Below are 18,640 nucleotides of genomic sequence, written 5' to 3' on the forward strand. Positions count from 1 at the left end.
ATTGCCGGCTGCAACATTGTCGCGAGAGAGCATAAGAGAGCGTTGATAAAATGGATGATTGGGTAAAGACTATTAATAAATATTTTTGATAAGTAGGAGAGATCGTTAAAGAAATGTACACATTCATATGTTACATACATATATAATAGATATTTTAATACATGCGTTAAATGGTTTATATTTCCCCAAGGTTTTATATTGCCTCCCCATCAAGCATTAGCTCGCAGTAACGGAAAACAGCTGTGGAAAACTGTTGTCTAGGTTAAGGGTTTCTTTTAGGCCGGAAAATTTACCGGGTGTTCTCTTAATATTAAAGAGAATACTCTCTTATTGAAATTTAAAAGCGTTCCATTTATTTTCAATTTTATATTGAAAACTTAACAATCATTTTATAACCCTGGATTAATTAAGTATTATATTATTTTTATCAAATTTATAAATTGTATAGTAATATAACTTTTTTAGTTGGGCAACAAAATATTTGTTATATTTTGTTCTGATCGACTTTCGAAACAGTAAGCTTTATCATATAACCATTCGCTATCGATCTTTTATGATAAGATATTGCAAACGTCCTTATGTATACTCAGTAAGTGACAAATATGATAAGAAAAGTTTGCACAGTCAATTAGTCAGATAATAAACGTCAAGATGTTTTCACACCTCTAAATGAAGATGTATTGTGGTCCTTAAAAGCAACTATATTGAATTATTGAAATAAGTTTTTGTTTTGAAAATTTTATTATGATTTTGAGAGTGTATTAAAGTTGGGTTTATGTTTCCAGGAATAATAATAGTATCAATAAAAGCCCATTTGAGCATTTATAGTTTTATATTGAAAACAAAAACCTGAGTGGTTAAAGGTGCTTTGTTCTAGGTTAGAAACAATTGCGGTCATGGTAACAGAATAAGTTATTTTTCATATTAATACAAAGTTATCATTACATTAAAATAACATAAAGAAAGTTAATTTTGGTTTATATAATTCTTATATTGTAAGTTTATAGAATTAATTGCAAATCAATTTTTTTTGTTGTTTAATTTTTACATTTTACCCATGTGTAATTTATACATGGTGCGTAGAGAAGATCAGTTAGGACAACAACCAATTTGGCTGTGTGATAATTTACTGGTTGGGAAAAACTCTAAGTTTTATGGTAATTTTTCATTGCTATAAATATATTAAAAAACTTTAATTATTTATCAAACATCTTTGAAAAGATCAAATCCTTAAAAACTCATAACTAAGCCAAAAAGTATTTATTTTAACTGGGAAAGCTCTCTCGTGTTGGTTTTTATGAGGTTAACAAATCTGCATACTCCATTTAAAATTTTAGAAAATTCAATTTTTTTGATCATTTTTGATCATTTTAACTATTATAAAATTTTGAAAATTTCGAAAATGTATTTTTTTTGACTGGAGATGGCTAGATTGACTCCCCTGTCGATGCTGATCGAGAATATATATTATTTATAGGGTCGGAAATGAGTCCTTCACATAATTACAAGCTTCTGACCAATATTATAATACCCTGCAATATTATTAATTATAAAAATGACAATAATTTATAGTTAGCTATGGATTTAGCTATGCATTTACTCGGACGGACCCTTTTATTTTTAGTACTGAAACTGGAACCCCAATAAAAATACTATTTATGTTTATTATATCAATTTATTTACTTGACTTACTACAATTATTTCCGGTTAGCCCAATGAGACTAATGCTAATCCAAGGCACTTTGTTTGCGCGACATATTGAACGCCCTAATCCGACAGACTATAAAGTTTATTAATTCATTTCTGATGACAATGTTATTTTCCATTCATTTATTATGCCAACTGCAGACAGACATTTTGTGTAAATATTAGCATTATTTCCGTGTCAGAAAATCAGAAAATAAAATAACGAGTCACAAGCAAGCGGCCAGCAAATAAGAATTTGACTGGCTGACTTGTGTGTGAATTAATATAAAATAAAAAAAATCAACAAAATTGTTTTCTGCTCTGAAATTAGAGACCACTGAAGATATGTTGCTCTATAATTGTGCCTAAGGGAAAATATCTGCTTTGGATATAACACAGAAAACTAAATTATGGCTTTTCCCTTTTCCTTTTGTCGGATTGCCATTGAAATTTATGTACAAAGAAATGCGAAATTTAAGGTTTAGCTGGAAAATTAGCTTAATAATAACAGAACAAAGGTGCTTAACTATTAATATCAATAAATTTACATAGTTTTGTTATCCTTAACTCATTGAGGTCAAAACAGAAATCATCTGAGTCTCGTTTGTCGATAAGTACTAAAGTTCCCACTTAAATGTAACTTATTCTATTAGTATTTGCACAGGATATACAAATTATATGTTTTTCTATGCTTCTTAAATAAACATTTAGTATTTGTAGACATTTAAATGCTTGCGTCTTAGGCTACAGATTATTGATTATATTCTGTGAATTTCTAAATATGATTTGTTCAGACTATTCATTTCGCGTGTGTATAATCGATATTGAATCCTATGGCTACTTGAAAAGCTCTCTCGTTTTGTTTGCGTCTATATCACCCAGTTACCTCACTATAAATATCACAAGGCTCCGTTGCAACGGATGGGGGATTCAAGAGGACTACAGGAAGGAGCAACACAGGATCAGGACGAGCACAGTGATGGGGAAAAGTGCATAGATCTCACTACGCGGATGGCAGGTGGATATTAAATTGGTTATATCATCCTCCTCATGCTCGATGCCATCTCGCGTGGGAACCTCAACCACCACGATCTCATCCGATAGGAAACTAATGTTAAAAGTGCAATTTGTGGTATTCAGACAGCTCTGGGACTCGCTCAGGTTAGAGTACTGATACGTCGGTTTATATATATCAAATATGGCATGGATCTCATTCCGCACATGATCGTTGTCACTGTAGAAAATGTAATAGTAATACGCATCATCGGTGACATTGTGCACGGCCAGGGAGCTCCGATTGCTAAAAGTATCCATAACGTGGGGATTGGAGCACTCGTTGCTCGGCCGAAAGAACTCCTTTAGCAGGATCATTCCACTGAAGCAATCCAGTAATCCCGTCTCAAAGCTGGACACCGAATTGGACTCATCCGTTTCCGTAAAGTTAATGGCATTTCCGCCATGAACATACTTCCTATCGTAGACATTCTCCCGCTTGGTTCTCTGGTAGAGTTTCTCGTAGAGCTCTTGCCTCCTCTGATGAGCTTGGGTTCCTGCCATGTGTCTCCTTGGGCGATCTCGATGGGGTTCCTCGTGCGGCTGCTCATCCGTAGCTCCATCTTCTGAGTGATGCTGATGTGTTGCCGCCTCAGAATTGTGATTATGATGATGATGACCATGCTCAACGATCTGTGCTCCAGTGTTTTCCATTCCCAAGTGCACATCGTGATCGTTATGATGAATGGTGCCCTTTTTCAGTTTTTTCCTTATCAGTTTGGGCGTTGTTCCTGTACTAATTGGCTTTGAAGATATATTCACAGAAAGTTGCGCATGATCCTCGCTCAAATCCTCGCCTCCATGATTCTCATGTTCCATTAAAACATCCTGATTGCTCTTCTCCTCGGTGATCTCCACATTATCCTCGAAGAACACCTTGACCTCTTCATGAACATTGGGTATTTTGGCACCCATTTTGTTCTTATTGTGATCGGTGAGACCGCACAGGTTAAGCTGTCGCTGACCCTTCACGATAAGGATGCGTGAGCCATCGTAGCGGGAACAGAACTTGACTCGAACATTGGCTCCTTTCAGCAGGAAGAAACCCCAGTATTCCAGGGTATCATCTGGCAGGGTCATTGACTTCTTCAGCCTGATGTGCTTGCGATTTGTGGAAATCTCGGGCTTATTACGCAGCTGAAAGGCATTAAAGTTGGAGTTCATTCGCAGAGTGTGCTTAGAGCAGAAGATTGACGAGATTCCAGCACGAATCTCAATAATGTCCGACTCTGCCATGGGATAGATAACGTCCGCGAATACAGTTTTCCGCAAATGCAATGGCATAATGATCAGAACGGCCGGCAGTATCACAATCATCAGGCAAAAGATTAGCACCCGCTTCACTCCGTGCATCTTGCGGGTTTCTGGAAAAGAGTGTGGAAAAGAAAAACATGTATTACTATCAGAATCAGATAAGTTAAGGGCCTGAGATATATATATATATTTTGTTTATTTTAACCAATCCCCAAGTGTGGCACCTTCAAAGTGATATTCCGTCAGGGGCTGCATCTTGGCGGCACAGGATTTTCCCTTGGAATCTGTGGAAATTACTCGCGAAAATAGTACGTCTGATTGCCAGCCAGGCTTGTTGCTCACTGCCTTGATTGTGCGATTATCAAATTAGTCTGGCCGGTCTCTGGTCTCAGTTTGATTTCACGCCTACCGCCTCCTCCCTCCCTGCCATTGCCTTTTTATCTGGCTAGCCTGAGTATTTGTGAGAGGCGAGATTGTATCAACAATGCGCCACGAATGTTGTTATTTGTTCGAGTGTATAACTAAGCTATTCACAAGATTCAATTGGCAGGCTCGAATCGATCGATCGGATGGCCCAGGCAAGTGGGCAGTAAGTGACAGCCTCTGTTTGATCGATGGTTAGCGATCCACGACTCCGGATCATTCTCTCTTTCCTCCCACCGATTTCGTTTTTAAGGAAAAGATTTGCTTATCATTTGTTAACTAACTTAGAATCGAAACAGGAGCGGACTATGATTAAAAGGGGTTCTTATTCAGTACAGTGGATCTTTAAATCTTTATCAATTGAGTATAAAAATATTACCAGACATGTCTAAGATCTTTACTCTTTACTCCTTATTTTTATTATTTTCCCTTACTTATAGAACCTCGTAATCTGACCTGGTTACGCATAACCAATATAATACACAAACCTTATCGGAGGCCTTTTGCTAATTACCGACTGCCTATTGATGGCAACATTGATAAGCCATGTTTTTCCTGCATGAAAATGCTGTTAATATTAGCCAGTTGTTATCGACGTCAACGGGTGAGTTGAGCGATCATGAACAGCTATATATAATTTTATATATTGCTTAGCAAATTTATAACCCACACGAGTTATTTTTTTATTTGTCACGTTTTTGTCGAGTGCTTTTTGAACCCGAGCTATGCATAAACAATATCTCTCCTCTCTCTGCTTATCAACTAAATACTCATTGTGTGCCTTGGCTATAAGAGAATGCTTAAGAAAATATAATCAGTTATACAAGTGAAAGTATAATCATAAAAAGCATAATAAACAGTGTCTTCTTTAAGTAAATAAAATATAGATTAAGTGTGAATTAATGTAAATTGAGTTGCAACTCAAAGTGAATAAAAGAGAAACAGATTTTTGATATGTTTGTGTATTTTTTCTATTATTTATTTTAAAAAGTAAATGAGTGGTTAATTAATGTATTTTAACATAAAGTTTCAGTAATAAGATAATAACTAAATCTAGCAGAGTGCTTAAACTTTGATTTAATGCAAGTAACCTACATAACTCAGCTTTAAATTTTCTTATTTGACTCACATTAAGCTGGCCTAGTTTTTATTAATTTTACAACTACCTAAAATGCTCGATAGCATTGCATTTACAAGTTCTTATATATATAAATACCAATCTGACTCTTTGTCAGCATTTTCCGGATTTATATATTCTTTGTCAGGGCTTTCCCAGGTTTTCCCCATGACAAAGACCCACATCTGTGGACTTTAAATAATGCCATAGGTCGGGCATTATTCTGGTTTTCGCTTTTGTTTGACATTTTTCACAAGTTTACATATAATTCATATGTTTTCTTTGAAAAGCAATAAAAAAAACCTGTTGTTCATATACTGAAAATCATTTTTGTTTTATCTTTGAATATTTTATATGCACTTCTTGAAGATATAATATTTATATTTATATTATTTACACATATGGAGGGGTGCTGGGGAAATTGATTTTGATTTAAAATTAATTTAAAAATTTGCTCAAAGGAGTAAAAAAACAAATTTTAAATCAGAAATTGTTGTTAAATTGTTTGATTTTATAAAATGTATATTAAATTATTATAATTCCAAAGCGATTTCTGTGGAATACCTGGAATATACATATATAAGAAACTTTTTTCAAAACGAGCAGTGTATTAATAACTTTATGAAGGTTATCTTTATTTGTAAGCTATATTTTCTGTCAGTGTGGATTTCTTGTTTTGCCTAGACCGAGGAAAACCTTGGCATTTTCTTAGCCGGTCTTGTTTTTTCGGGGGTACCGAAATGTAACACACTTTTGTGGGATGGTCTCGGAAAATGCCTTTGAAATGCTAGACCCGCTGCAAGCACCTGTGGAGGTGTTTTTCCCAATTGCTTTGGCTTTCGATTACCTGGGCGTGGGAATCTTGTCAAATTTACACATTTGTTTTAGATAGTTGCTGTTGTTGCCTCTATTTATCGGTGGCCACTTACATTTTTCACGTTTTCCTGTCCTTCCAATAGCTGCACTATATATATATTTTTGGGATTAGCGCGGCAGCTGACGTCAAAAGGTGGTGGTGACAAGTTTGAATTTTTCACAGTCAGTTGTTTAATTCGCGTGTGTCTTTGTTTATTAACTAAGTAGCTAAGCTGAGCAGATATCCAAAATTAGACGGCATTGCACGTGCATCTTCCCATGATTTATTATCAATAACAACTGTTTTTTCCATTGCTCGGCGGTTGTATTTTGACACACATTCTATGCAATCTAATCAACAACTGTGTTGTTGTCGCTCACTCTGTCTCTCTCTCTTAGTCTCTCACAGTCTTTCTCTCTCTCTTTTGTCTAGTGTTAACACTTTGTTTTTAGCTCTGCTTCCGCATATCTTTTGTTTGGTTTCAGATTATATTTATATTTGAGGCATTTTTTTATTATTTCTTATTTCACAACGGGCACCATCTTGCTCTTGCTAATTTTTTTTTAATTTGGTTTAATATTTATTTGTCATTATTATTACGAAATTGTGCATCGCGGCAGTGAAAAAAAAAACAAAGCAATGCAGTCTGTCAGAAACGTAAATTTTAACTCCAAACAACAGTGAGGTTCAGATACAAATGCTCGCTCGCGTTCTCTGTTTGTGAGCGAACTAAAAGATACTCTCTCGGAAAACTCTCACTGCCATGAAAAATTAAGAGAAATGCCGTTATTTTTTGTGAAGTGAAGTTGGCTGTGATTGAGTTGGTTGCAAAATCGGCTATCTGTGTCTTTGCTAAAAACCAGTTTTTATGTATTTTCTAAAGTTGAGACTATTATTAATTATTAATAGGAAAATTATAAGAAATAGCACATTTTCATGTTGTAAATTATATTAATAAAAAAATAATATAATAAATAACAACTCTTGTAAAAATATATTCATTTTTAAATAAATATTTTTATAATATATATTTAAGCTTACGGGACATAAACATATAATTATATTTATATATTAATATTATAATATTTGAATAAAACCGAAGAAACTACATTGCGTATGCGTAATCTATTACCAATCATTGCTAATGATCTTAAATCTCATTTATCTTATCTTATCTTATCTTAAATAAATATTTCTGCACTTTTAAATTATATATACAAAACTTCAAAAAAGATAATACCAAAATATTTATTAAATTTAATTCGTTTATTTGTTTATTGATTAAGAAAAGATTTCCTGGGATTGTTTACGAGTTCAATAATAACAATTATTTGTAATACAGAAAACCATTTATAAATAAAGAATATAAATAATAAATAATATTTAAATCAATGTACCAGAGAAAAGCGTTTGGTATGCACAAATATATACACGTACAGCCTTAATAGAATATATATTAACACCTACAAGGAATGTCTAATCTAGAAAATGTACCAAAAGTGAGAGGACAGATTCTAATCGGCAAGTTAAATATCTTAATATTAAAGAAAAAATCGGATAAAGGAAGATTGCACCGAAAACACTTCATCACACTGACGCTGAATTTAATAATATTTATTCGATATTAAAATCAAAACAACTTACTATGCAAGTCCGGCATGGAGTAGTAGAAATCCGTGTGATAATAATGCAATTGTCCAGGACTAATGGAGGTAGTCCTCTTGAACATCTTTTTGTTGGCCATTCTGAACAAGGACTGTGAATCCTCCAAAGGACTTGGCGGAAGTGAAAGTAGAACCGAAGCGAGCGAATAACCGGAGTGAACTAACCGCAGAAATATAATCCGAATGAGGAGGAACCATCCGCGGATAACGATGACGCCTAATCCAAACAGACGTCGGCCTGTCTGTCCAACCGGAGGCCTCATCTGAAGTGAGACTGATACAGAAACTGGCACTGATACGAATAGCTTCAGCCTATTATCATAATGAATTAGTAAACAGTGCTATAAAGTCTACTGAACATGCAGTCAACCCAGCCATTCAATTGATAAGCGCTTAATTGTTATTGTCAGTCTAACACTGACTCTGGACCTAAGCACACACCTATAAATATATGAATATCTCTTTGTGGATGTGTTCGATATGTACCTGGCAACAATAATGTCTATCACACCTCAATTGGAAATGTTTAACAAGCGTGTGTTTGTCATTCTGCAGAACAGTATCAAGTTTCCGGAGTTCCGGCTCCGGAAGTTGCTCTAGATATGAGTTTAAATTGAAAAAGCCAATTAAATCAATATCTATATTCATCACAAATTATTGTAATATATAAGTCTTTAAAGCTAAGCATTATATTTATATTAAGCAGTCATTTAAGTTTTAAAGATGTGAGTTTTTTGGCGTGAAATGACTTTGTGATTCGATGGCATGTTTCAATGTTCATTTACAAAAGATATTAGAAAAGTAACACGACTTCCACTTTAACAATACATGTCAGATGCTTCCTATCAACCGAGTTTCATCAGTTGCTTTTTGCTATCTATCAGATACACAAACAGTTAGGTGACACCTGTCAGCGTCATCTGCACACAGAGATAATAATCGCTGATTATGGCAGTCATCTTCAGATCCTCGTATCAAGTTTTTGAGACATTAAATAAATGAAGGATTTATGCTTCCAGTGTATCTTATCTAAAGCAATTTCCTTTATTTGCGGAAAGTTTTACATGAAAAGTGCAGTCGAAGGGGAATTTCAGCCAGGGCCTCAGTGCTCCCAGGTGATCCAATGGTTACAGGTGTGGCAATGGAAGAGGGGTCCTTAAGGATTTGTAATCCTTATTCCTTGGGATAGACACTTGCACCGTGATTGGTTGGTTCTAGACTAGTTTCCATATTTTTATCATTGTTCTGACAAAGACTATACTTCATTATTTGGCGGAATTCTTTAAATGAAAATAATGAACAACTTGGCCTAATTGTTAATTATTTTTGCCACGGAGAAACGAGGCGAATAGAAAATGTTTCGAACAAGTTTCTCACTAAACTTAACTAATAAGTTCTTAAAGTTTTCTACCTAACCAAAGTTTCTCAATTGATTAGTCACGAATTGATCTAGAAATTATGGTAAAATCACTATGAAATTAATTTTCCTCGGTTCACTTCAATGGTTCGTTGAAAAGTTTTCAAAGTTAGTGATAAATCGACAATGATGCGGTCTCTGGCAATATCTTGCAAAAGATATTTTTGGTGCTTTGCTCTTCTATCTGTAGTAATCGTGTGGAAAATACTCTACTACAAAAATATAGAAAAGCTTAAGCTTAGCAATGAGGAAACTTACAAAAATAATAAAAGATTTTATGTGAATTCCGCCAAGTGTCAGATGCCGTATGTGGATCCCTTTAATGCCGAAGTTATGAAAGTATACAAGCCGATGCCGTTTATACCCTGCTCCAATAAAAGTGACTTAATTACGGTGCACTATGACAGTTTGTACAATCGGTATGTGCTTCGCATTAACGATGAAGTAATTCACGAAGAGTTGGGTGAGAAAGCCATTGCCTGCTTCTATCAGAAAATTATCTACGGTCACAAAGTGGATGAATTCGATAGGTAAATCTGTGCCTTAACTAATATGTGAAGTTTCAAGTGTAATAACAAATTTTTGTTAAGCAAAGTATAGGGAATAGAACTCGTTTCTATCAAGACTTTATGGTACCCATTGATATCGAGGGAATGCTGGTGGAATGCACGACGGAAGACGGCCGAAGAGTCCTGCAAAGGGATGCATTTGTACTTGTACAATACCAAAAGAAATCCAAAAGGCAGCCTCGGAAATCTGAGACAGATCGTCAGGCTAGTATTATCATGTATGGCATAGATACAGTCTCAAAGACTAATCTACGTCGCACAATGCCCATGGTATACGAGTTCCTAAAGTCACCGGGTTGGTTCGAAATGATGGGTTACAATAAGGCAAGTCTTATCATTAGAATTTCTTCAATGAAGCATTAATTAATGTTACCTTTAGGTTGCTGATAATTCGTTTCCCAACATATTTGCCATGCTAACTGGCTATTCACCGGAAATGGCGAAAGATCAGGTGTGTGACACTGATCTCGATGGATGTTTGGATAAAATACCATTCATATGGCAGGAAATGAGAAAAGCTGGTTACTTGACAGCCTATGCAGAGGATGAGGTAATTGCAAATACTTTCAACTACATGAAGCCGGGGTTTTCTGTGAAGCCCACAGATTACTATTTCCGACCTTTCCTGGTCGCTTTGGAAAATCACACAGAGACCAAGTACTGTCCGGATTGTCAGATGAAGTACTGTCTGGGTCGGCGATTGGCCAATAGTTATATCTACGACTATTGCCGCCAGTTTATGCAACGTTTTGTGGCCGATCGACCGATTTGGGGCATGTTCTGGTCCAATCACTTCAGTCACGATAACGTTTTTATGCTCTCGGCCATGGAGCACAAGGTTCTGACAGATCTTCTTAATTTCGAAAAGGATGGAGCCTTCGAGCACACTATTATGATATTCTTTTCGGATCATGGAGCTAGATTTGGTCCTCTGATGCAGATGAAGGAGGCTTTCCTAGAGGAGCGAATGCCTATTATGTTTATTTACCTGCCGCCTTGGTTTCGTGAGAAATATCCCACATATGTGAGTGCTCTAGAGATAAATCAGGATCGGCTGAGCTCCAATTTTGATGTCTACAACACACTGAAGCATATCCTGGACTTGGGGGGAGTGGCAAAGGGTTGGTCCCACAGCTGCCCCCAATGCCAATCGCTTCTGCTGCCACTGCCCGAGAACCGCAGCTGCTCGGAGGCAGCGATCACCGAAGCCTACTGTACCTGCCACAAATACGAAGAGGTCAAAGAGCAAGACTGGACCTGGCGTATGGCCAACCAAGTGGTGGAGCGAATTAATCTGTATCTGTGGCAGCACAAAATGCAGCAACGTTGCAGCAATCTTACCCTGCGAGTGGTCAATGCCACTGAGCAGAGAGTGGATAATTTGGATGGGGATTCCAATTTGGCAGGTGGACTGCGTTATTACCACACCAAGTTCCAGGTGCATCAGAATCTGGGTGAATTCTTTGCAACCACGCGGTATGACAGGAAGACGGAGGCCCTCGAGCTCAACGTGGAGCTTATTAGTCGCACAAATATGTATGGCAATGATTCTGAATGCGTTCACGATAAAATTGTTAAGCTATATTGCATTTGTCTGGACAAACTGTGGACTTGAATCTCATATGAGTTTAAGGTTTTTTTTTATAATAGTTATTAATATGATTTAATAAATGAGAATGAAGTGAATTAGACAATCTCTTCTATTTACCCCCGGAGGGTACAACAATAAGCTTGCAACTCAAACTGGCAAGCTGTGTCTCTGCCTTTCTCTCTCTTTCTCTCTCTCCCTCTCTCTCTCTCTATATATATATATATATTTATCGGAATGTCTATCGCTGTCTGTGCATCTCTAGAGATACCTCTTTCTCCCACTCTCTCTCTCTCTCTCTCTGTGCTTCTCTGGAGATGCCTCTTTCTCCCAGTCTCTCTCACTCTGTGCATCTCTAGAGATGCCTCTTTCTCCCACTCTCTCTCTTTCTCTGAGCATCTCTCTAGCTCTCACTTTCTCTGTTCTCTTAACTCGGTGACTATAAATAGAGGCACTAACGGCCGCGCTAGCATCATTCAGTCCGCGACTTCCGGAGTGTTCACATCAATAGTGATAGTGATAGTGATTGCCCTACGACCCCACATAAATTCATTAATATTGATTTTGGGTAAATGAAATATATTTTCAATTTAATAAAGAAAGAATAATTTAATAAACTAACTAAAGCTAAAGAAAAACTGCTGATTACTTCAGTCATACCTTTTAGTAAGAGGAAATAGGCAACACTTTTTCATTTCATTTATTGATTACTATTAAGAAGAATATCTGAAACAACTTCGAGTTCTAAAGAAATGTGATGTTGTCATGTGCCTGACCTCTCCCAAGATATGATAGTTCGATCAATTCCGTACCTCATACTGGGTCTCCAGCTACCTATACCTTCACATCTGCACAAATACAAACGTTATGATAAGGCTGCACGTGTCTTCTATTAACGGAGACTTTTAGTCGGGACAGCCCGTTCGGCGTTCGATTCAGTTGGATTGTATTTGTGATCGAAGACACAACATGGAGTTGCGATTCCGAACCGCCCATCCGCTCTATAAGTTACTAGGACTTTGCTGCCTACTGCTAGTCCTGGTCTACTTTATTCACTTTGGCAGTGAAATGAACTCTGAGAATGAATTCATTCAACTCTCTACCTCATCGCGATCGCGAGTTTTGCTCATGACAAAACCGAAACCGCAACAGTATTTTGTGAATACCTCCAAGTGTCATATTCCCTTTGTGGATCCCTTCAACATGGAGGTTATGGAGATATATAAGCCGCAGATACTGGTCACTTGCTCCAATGAGACTGACCTAATCTCGACCGAGTATAACTCTCGGCTGCAGCGATATATCCTTCACATTGACGAGGAAGTTGCCCAGCAATTGATGAACTTCACCGAATCGGAGTATAATTGCTTCTACCGTGAAATATTGTATGGGAAGAAAGTAGATAGCTATGACAAGTAAGATATTGGTGAATCCCCCCCAGTCGCTAAAAATACGCTTCACATTGCTTCCCATCGCACAGTCTCAAGGCGATTAAGTACTTCACCGATGGCTATGTGGTGCCGGAGCATGTAGAGGGTATGGTTGTCGAATGCCACACGGCGGAGGAGCCCAAGGTGCTCCTCCAGAAGGATGCCTTCACCTTTGTCCAGCATCAGCCGTTGCCCAGGGATCTCCAGCAGCCGCTTGCCGCCCGGAAACCCAGTGTGATTATGTATGGCATTGACTCTATATCCCGCATTAATCTGCGACGTACTATGCCCAAGGTTTTTAGTTTCCTTCAAAGTGATGGTTGGTACGAAATGCAGGGATACAATAAGGTGAGTTGGGATCACAAGAAAGGATACTAGGAGAGCTAAAATCAATCACCTATGGGGTATTTGAGTACTTAGTTTAAAGAAGCTATTGAAAAAGAAGAGAACTGCATTTTCACATAGTTTGTTGATAAAGATAAATCAATAGATTCCATAGAAAACCTTTGGTTTATCACAAGTAACCTTCTTTTTCGGGTTAATCTTATATACTTACTGGGCTAGCAACCTTTACTTTTATCTTTATTTACTTTTTTAATCAATGAGATATAATTAATTAATTAATGGTTTCCTAGTTTCATTATCCCCCTACAAACTTTGATAGATAAATATATAAAACTATTTGAAAATGGATTTCGAAACTCAAAAAAACGGAATTATGGATAATAATGTAACAAAAATATTTGCCTAAAGCGTTGCATTTTAAATAAATAAAAACCATTATTCCCACCTAAAGATAGCAGCAAGTGTAGATCGTATATACATTTTTTTTATTGATTTTTATGCATTTACACCTAGACAGAAGACAAATAGTTACTCGACAGATATTTGTATAGTTAAAAAGAGCATACAGGAAGTTCACAAAGTTGTATATTGTTTCCAAGCATCTGTACAAACCAAACGCTTATGGGTAATAAGTAGAATTATTTTGCAGGTTGGCGACAATTCGTTTCCCAACATTTTAGCCATTCTAAGTGGCTACTCGGTGGAGGCGGCCAAAGAGCAGCTCTGCGATACGGACAAAGCAGGTTGCCTGGATGAGATGCCCATGATATGGAAGTACTTTAAGAATGCCAGCTACCTGACGGCATATGCAGAGGACGAGAGCAATTCGAATCACTTCAATTACCTGAAACCAGGATTCTCAAAGAAACCCGTGGACTATTACTTCCGGCCCATGTTGAAAGCTCTCGAGTCTGAAATGAAGGTGTATCGGTTACCGGAACGTGATTATATGCGATATTGTCTGGGCCGTCGGCTGGCAAATCGATATATCTACGATTATGGGCAACAGTTTACCCATAGATTCGTACAGGAACGTCCCATTTGGGGCATGTTCTGGTCGAATCACTTCAGCCACGACGATCCCTTTCTGCCCTCCGCTATGCAGGATAAGGTCCTAGGCGATCTGCTTGATTTCAAGATGGAAGGAGCATTCGAGGAGATGATCATGATCTTTTTCGCCGATCATGGTTCACGCTATGGAAAATTGACAAGGCTAAAGGAGGGATTCCTTGAGGAGCGACTGCCCATGATGTTTATATATCTACCGCCTTGGTTCCGTGAGACATATCCCACATATGCGAGGGCACTGGAGTTGAATCAGCATCGATTGAGCTCCAACTTTGATTTGCACAATACACTGAAACACATTGTCGAGATTGGCGGTACACCGGATGGTCCAACTTTGCCCAAATCCTTCGATTGTCCCACCTGCCAGTCCCTGTTCTATCCACTGCCCGAGGATCGATGCTGCGAGGATGCGGGCATCGAGGAACACTATTGCACCTGCGAACCCTACATTCCCATCAGTGGCAAAGACTGGACCGATGATATTTCCAAGAGCGTAATCGATCGAATGAATGAGTATTTTGTGCACAAGAATCTCAGCAAACTTTGCAGTAATCTAACGCTACACTATGTCCACAAAACCGAGATCAAGGCGAGTCTGAAGAAAACCAGCTTGTATGAAGATCTTGGAGAGTTGGAGACGGCTGTCTATCGGGTTAAATTTAAGGTTTACCAGAATAGTGCCGACTTTCAGGCCACCGTTGTCTATAATAATGTCACGCAAAATGCTGAAGTAAATGTGGAAAAAATCAGCAGAACTAACTCCTACAAAGGGGACTCAGCCTGCATCGATGACAAACTGGCCAAACTTTACTGCATTTGCTATAGTGCCATGCTGTAGGAGTCTCTAATTAAGAACCTAATAAATACTTACAAATAAATAAATATAAGTATTCAATTTGATGGTTGCATTTGCCTATAACATTTCTCTTTGCATTACTTTAATTAACGAAGATATTGTGTTGTTGAAATCAGTTTGGATTCCCTTACTCATTGTCTCGTGAATGGATGTAGTTTTTTAAACTCGATTCACTTTAATCTAAAATATAGTTATAATCTTCGTCTACATGGATAAATTTTCGATATTTCGTATGTAATAATTCTTGAAAATAATATTCTTATACCTTATCTGTATTATCTTATCGATTTTTCATTATGATCCTGAAAGGATATTTATCTTTTCGGTTTCCGCATTCTATTCCAGTTTAATACTAAAGCTCATTGTAATTTTTGCTTTAAACATTGCATCTCATTAGTGAATTACTATAATGTTTATTCTTTTGAATGTTGATGCAATTAATTAAAACAAATAATTGCTCAGCAGTCCGACAGCTTTGAAGGTAAAAACAATACCTAGGAACTAAAGGTTTCAATACCTGGTCATATATGGCTTATACAAATTGTTTTTTTGTATCTGAACACAGCTCCTTTCTGAATATCTTGACCATTCTCATCAGATACTCGGCGGAGGCAGGCTCTTCTACTTCCGGTTCCTACTTTTGAAGTGAAGTTGTAACGAAGTACGTTTGGGAGCAATCTATTTGGGTAATATTCTAATCGAATCACTTCAGTATCGAACATTCTTTTGTGCAAGGAAATGTTGTAGTACCAAAGTCCTTCCTCAGTTTGATTTATTTTCCATAGCGTGAAAATTGACCCTGCTGAGGGAAAGCTTTGAAGATTGTGAAATGAAGTTTATTAAAACCATTAGTAAGAAATTTCCAGCAGTAAAAAGTACTGAACCGATTCATTATCTTCCTAAATAACACAGTGTGCTTTGCTCTGTAAATCTAAAATAATTAAACAATTCAAATAAATACAAAAATGTTTCGATACTACTTTCGCACGTTTTTCCTATGTGTGGGACTTTTGCTACTATCTTTTGTTCTCATAAATCAAAAACAGAATGTCTTGGACCACAAATATGTAGCTATATCCCGGAAAATGTATATACAATCCACAACGAAAATTGTTGCAAATGAAAGTAGGCAAAGGACTACAGAGAGTCTTGTGCAGGAAATGCCATCAAGGTTCTTTGTATTTAGTCCGCAATGCAAGATTCCAAAGGTTAATCCGTTTGACGAAAGTTTCATGGCGTGGACACGGCTGGAGTTTCAGCATTGTGCAAAGGAACCACCTTTGGTCAGCGCTATCTATGATACGAATAAAAGACAGTATAGGCTTCATTTGAATTCCAATGTGGCCTTGAAATACTTTGCCAATTATGGGAATTATGGTTGTACCTACGAGGAGGTGTGTCCTGGACCGAATGATTCATTTGCCTAGTAAGTATTTCTGTAATTCTTTTTCTCTCGAGGTTTAAATGAGAAGCATTGCATTATTTTGCAGCTTAGAACCGCCAGAATATTTCACTCAGGATTGGCTAGTGCCAAAGACCTTTTTCGGAGTGGTTGTTGAGTGTCACGAGATGGCGAACAAATCACGGATTCTGCAACGTGATGCCTTCTCCTTCATCCAGTATCCAAAGAATCGCAATGAGGCAAATGACGCCAAGAGGGCCGCCAAGTATCCCAATGTCTTCCTGTTCGGAATCGATAGCATGTCTAAAATGCACTTCCACAGGACCATGCCACGTACCTCCAGGTTCGTCAGCCAAGAGGGATGGTATGAGATGGAGGGCTTTAACAAGGTGGGCGACAACACACTCCCCAATTTGTTGGCTGTTCTCACGGGTCGAACTCCCAAACAATGGAGATTTAAGTGTGATGTGAGGCTGGCGGGTTGCCTGGACAGTCTCACCTATCTCTGGGATCACTTTCGACACGCGGGTTACCTAACCGCCTATGCCGAGGATCTTGCCACTATTTCCACATTTAATTACATGAAACATGGCTTCATCCGTCCGCCGGTGGACTATTACTTGCGACACTTTCTGATGGTCATTGAACAAGTGGCGGAGACCAAAATGCATCAAGGACAAATTTATTGTGTGGGCCGAAGGCATAGTTTTAGCTACATTCTTGACTATGCCAAGCAGCTGATCCAACGATTTGTCTTGGAGAAACCAAAGCCACTTTTCGGACTGTTTTGGACAAGTAGCTGTACGCACGATGATTTTCGGGGTGCTTATAATTTTGATGAACCATTCGTTCGTTACCTGAAACAGTTCCAGGACTACGGGCTGTTCGAAAGATCCATTGTGATACTGTTCAGTGACCATGGGCAGCGGTATGGACCACTGGCCCAACACTACACCGGCTTTCTGGAGGAGAGACTGCCCATGCTGCACATATATATTCCACCATGGTATCGCAAACGTTATCCACAGGTGGCCAGGGCACTGCAATTAAACAGGAATCGCCTCAGTTCCAATTATGATCTATATGCGGGTATCAGGCACATTGTCCAGCAAATTCGTCCAGGATTGGGTTTTCTATACAAATTTCCCCCAAATACTGTTCGCTCGATTCTTAAAGTGCTGCCCAGGAATCGGAATTGCCGGGAAGCCGGAATACCCATGCACTGGTGCACTTGTAAGCCCTTCGTTGATGTAAGAGTGAGCTATTTTTTTATGACACTCGCCGAGGTGGCTGTCTCTCGGATGAATGATTTCCTAAAGATGCTGGACCTTGAAAGAGATTGTCATTTGATTAAGCCCTATAAAGTTACTAAGGCGGAACGACAATTGCACTTTGATAAAGTGGGAAATATCGTTGCTGCTCCAAATGGTTTGACCACTTATAGCATCGTCTTTACCACAAGTCCAAATGAAGCAATGTATCGATCAATAGTGATGAGCAACAGAAACCAATCGATTGTCCATACGGAAATCGATATGATCAGTCGTCTAAATGCCTACAGGAATGAGTCGTATTGTGTCAAGGACGTAGTTGCAAAGAAATTCTGCATTTGTCGCAGGGATAAATTATTAAATCTCCCAAACAGAGGAGTAACTAGAACTGGGAAAGTGAAATACGAATTTGTAGAGGATCGCGAAGGCGAATTTTATGATGAAAACAAATACATTTCAGTACCACCTCACAGCACGAAAAAGCAAAAAATCAATTGAAAAAGAATCTTTGTATTTTGTATAAAGCATTTCAGGCTGATTAGAATCAGAATATACTGTTTAAAAATACATAATTTACATTATATAATACTGCAAGAACTTGAGTTGTATTTGCTTCTAAGAATTCAATCTGTAAGGTTTGG

At 37.7% G+C, this 18,640-nt stretch overlaps 4 protein-coding genes across 7 annotated transcripts; 3 read left to right on the top strand and 1 right to left on the bottom strand.

Moving 5' to 3' along the window:
- Window positions 1–1,655: 1,655 nt before the first annotated feature.
- Window positions 1,656–8,317, bottom strand: LOC110179857 (uncharacterized). Of its 4 annotated transcripts, none has more exons than XM_086837276.1 (2): window positions 8,034–8,317; window positions 1,656–4,103 (listed from the first exon to the last, which is right to left on the bottom strand). In XM_086837276.1, exons 1-2 carry the CDS (start codon window positions 8,314–8,316, stop codon window positions 2,626–2,628), a joined length of 1,761 nt encoding a protein of 586 aa, XP_086693402.1. In that variant the 5' UTR covers window position 8,317; the 3' UTR covers window positions 1,656–2,625. The 4 variants fall into 4 exon arrangements, 3 of the variants coding, with proteins under 3 accessions (XP_086693402.1, XP_086693403.1, XP_020804824.2); XM_086837277.1 differs by lacking the exon at window positions 8,034–8,317 and adding an exon at window positions 6,463–7,120; XM_020949165.2 differs by lacking the exon at window positions 8,034–8,317 and adding an exon at window positions 4,218–5,835.
- A 754-nt stretch (window positions 8,318–9,071) lies between these two features.
- Window positions 9,072–11,654, top strand: LOC110181447 (uncharacterized). Its single transcript, XM_086837278.1, has 3 exons — window positions 9,072–10,000; window positions 10,066–10,363; window positions 10,419–11,654. Exons 1-3 carry the CDS (start codon window positions 9,597–9,599, stop codon window positions 11,652–11,654), a joined length of 1,938 nt encoding a protein of 645 aa, XP_086693404.1. The 5' UTR covers window positions 9,072–9,596.
- A 912-nt stretch (window positions 11,655–12,566) lies between these two features.
- LOC110181432 (uncharacterized) lies at window positions 12,567–15,356 on the top strand. Its single transcript, XM_086837398.1, has 3 exons — window positions 12,567–13,042; window positions 13,108–13,405; window positions 14,052–15,356. Exons 1-3 carry the CDS (start codon window positions 12,597–12,599, stop codon window positions 15,306–15,308), a joined length of 2,001 nt encoding a protein of 666 aa, XP_086693524.1. The 5' UTR covers window positions 12,567–12,596; the 3' UTR covers window positions 15,309–15,356.
- A 563-nt stretch (window positions 15,357–15,919) lies between these two features.
- Window positions 15,920–18,593, top strand: LOC110181429 (uncharacterized). The gene is made up of 2 exons (XM_020949172.2): window positions 15,920–16,752; window positions 16,817–18,593. Exons 1-2 carry the CDS (start codon window positions 16,292–16,294, stop codon window positions 18,495–18,497), a joined length of 2,142 nt encoding a protein of 713 aa, XP_020804831.2. The 5' UTR covers window positions 15,920–16,291; the 3' UTR covers window positions 18,498–18,593.
- The last annotated feature ends 47 nt before the right edge of the window (window positions 18,594–18,640 follow it).

The sequence above is a fragment of the Drosophila serrata genome, unplaced genomic scaffold (genome assembly GCF_035046125.1).
Source record: "Drosophila serrata isolate PLE 108 unplaced genomic scaffold, ASM3504612v1 contig_302, whole genome shotgun sequence".
Taxonomy (NCBI): domain Eukaryota; kingdom Metazoa; phylum Arthropoda; class Insecta; order Diptera; family Drosophilidae; genus Drosophila; species Drosophila serrata.

Coding starts and splice junctions, on each gene's coding strand:
- LOC110179857 (XM_086837276.1), bottom strand. CDS start 8,316: ATGAGGCCTCCGGTTGGACAGACAGGCCGACGTCTGTTTGGATTAGGC. Junction 4,104..8,033: donor CTCCATGCCGGACTTGCATA/GTAAGTTGTTTT, acceptor ACTCTTTTCCAG/AAACCCGCAAGATGCACGGA.
- LOC110181447 (XM_086837278.1), top strand. CDS start 9,597: ATGATGCGGTCTCTGGCAATATCTTGCAAAAGATATTTTTGGTGCTTT. Junction 10,001..10,065: donor AAAGTGGATGAATTCGATAG/GTAAATCTGTGC, acceptor TGTTAAGCAAAG/TATAGGGAATAGAACTCGTT. Junction 10,364..10,418: donor AAATGATGGGTTACAATAAG/GCAAGTCTTATC, acceptor TGTTACCTTTAG/GTTGCTGATAATTCGTTTCC.
- LOC110181432 (XM_086837398.1), top strand. CDS start 12,597: ATGGAGTTGCGATTCCGAACCGCCCATCCGCTCTATAAGTTACTAGGA. Junction 13,043..13,107: donor AAAGTAGATAGCTATGACAA/GTAAGATATTGG, acceptor CCCATCGCACAG/TCTCAAGGCGATTAAGTACT. Junction 13,406..14,051: donor AAATGCAGGGATACAATAAG/GTGAGTTGGGAT, acceptor ATTATTTTGCAG/GTTGGCGACAATTCGTTTCC.
- LOC110181429 (XM_020949172.2), top strand. CDS start 16,292: ATGTTTCGATACTACTTTCGCACGTTTTTCCTATGTGTGGGACTTTTG. Junction 16,753..16,816: donor CCGAATGATTCATTTGCCTA/GTAAGTATTTCT, acceptor ATTATTTTGCAG/CTTAGAACCGCCAGAATATT.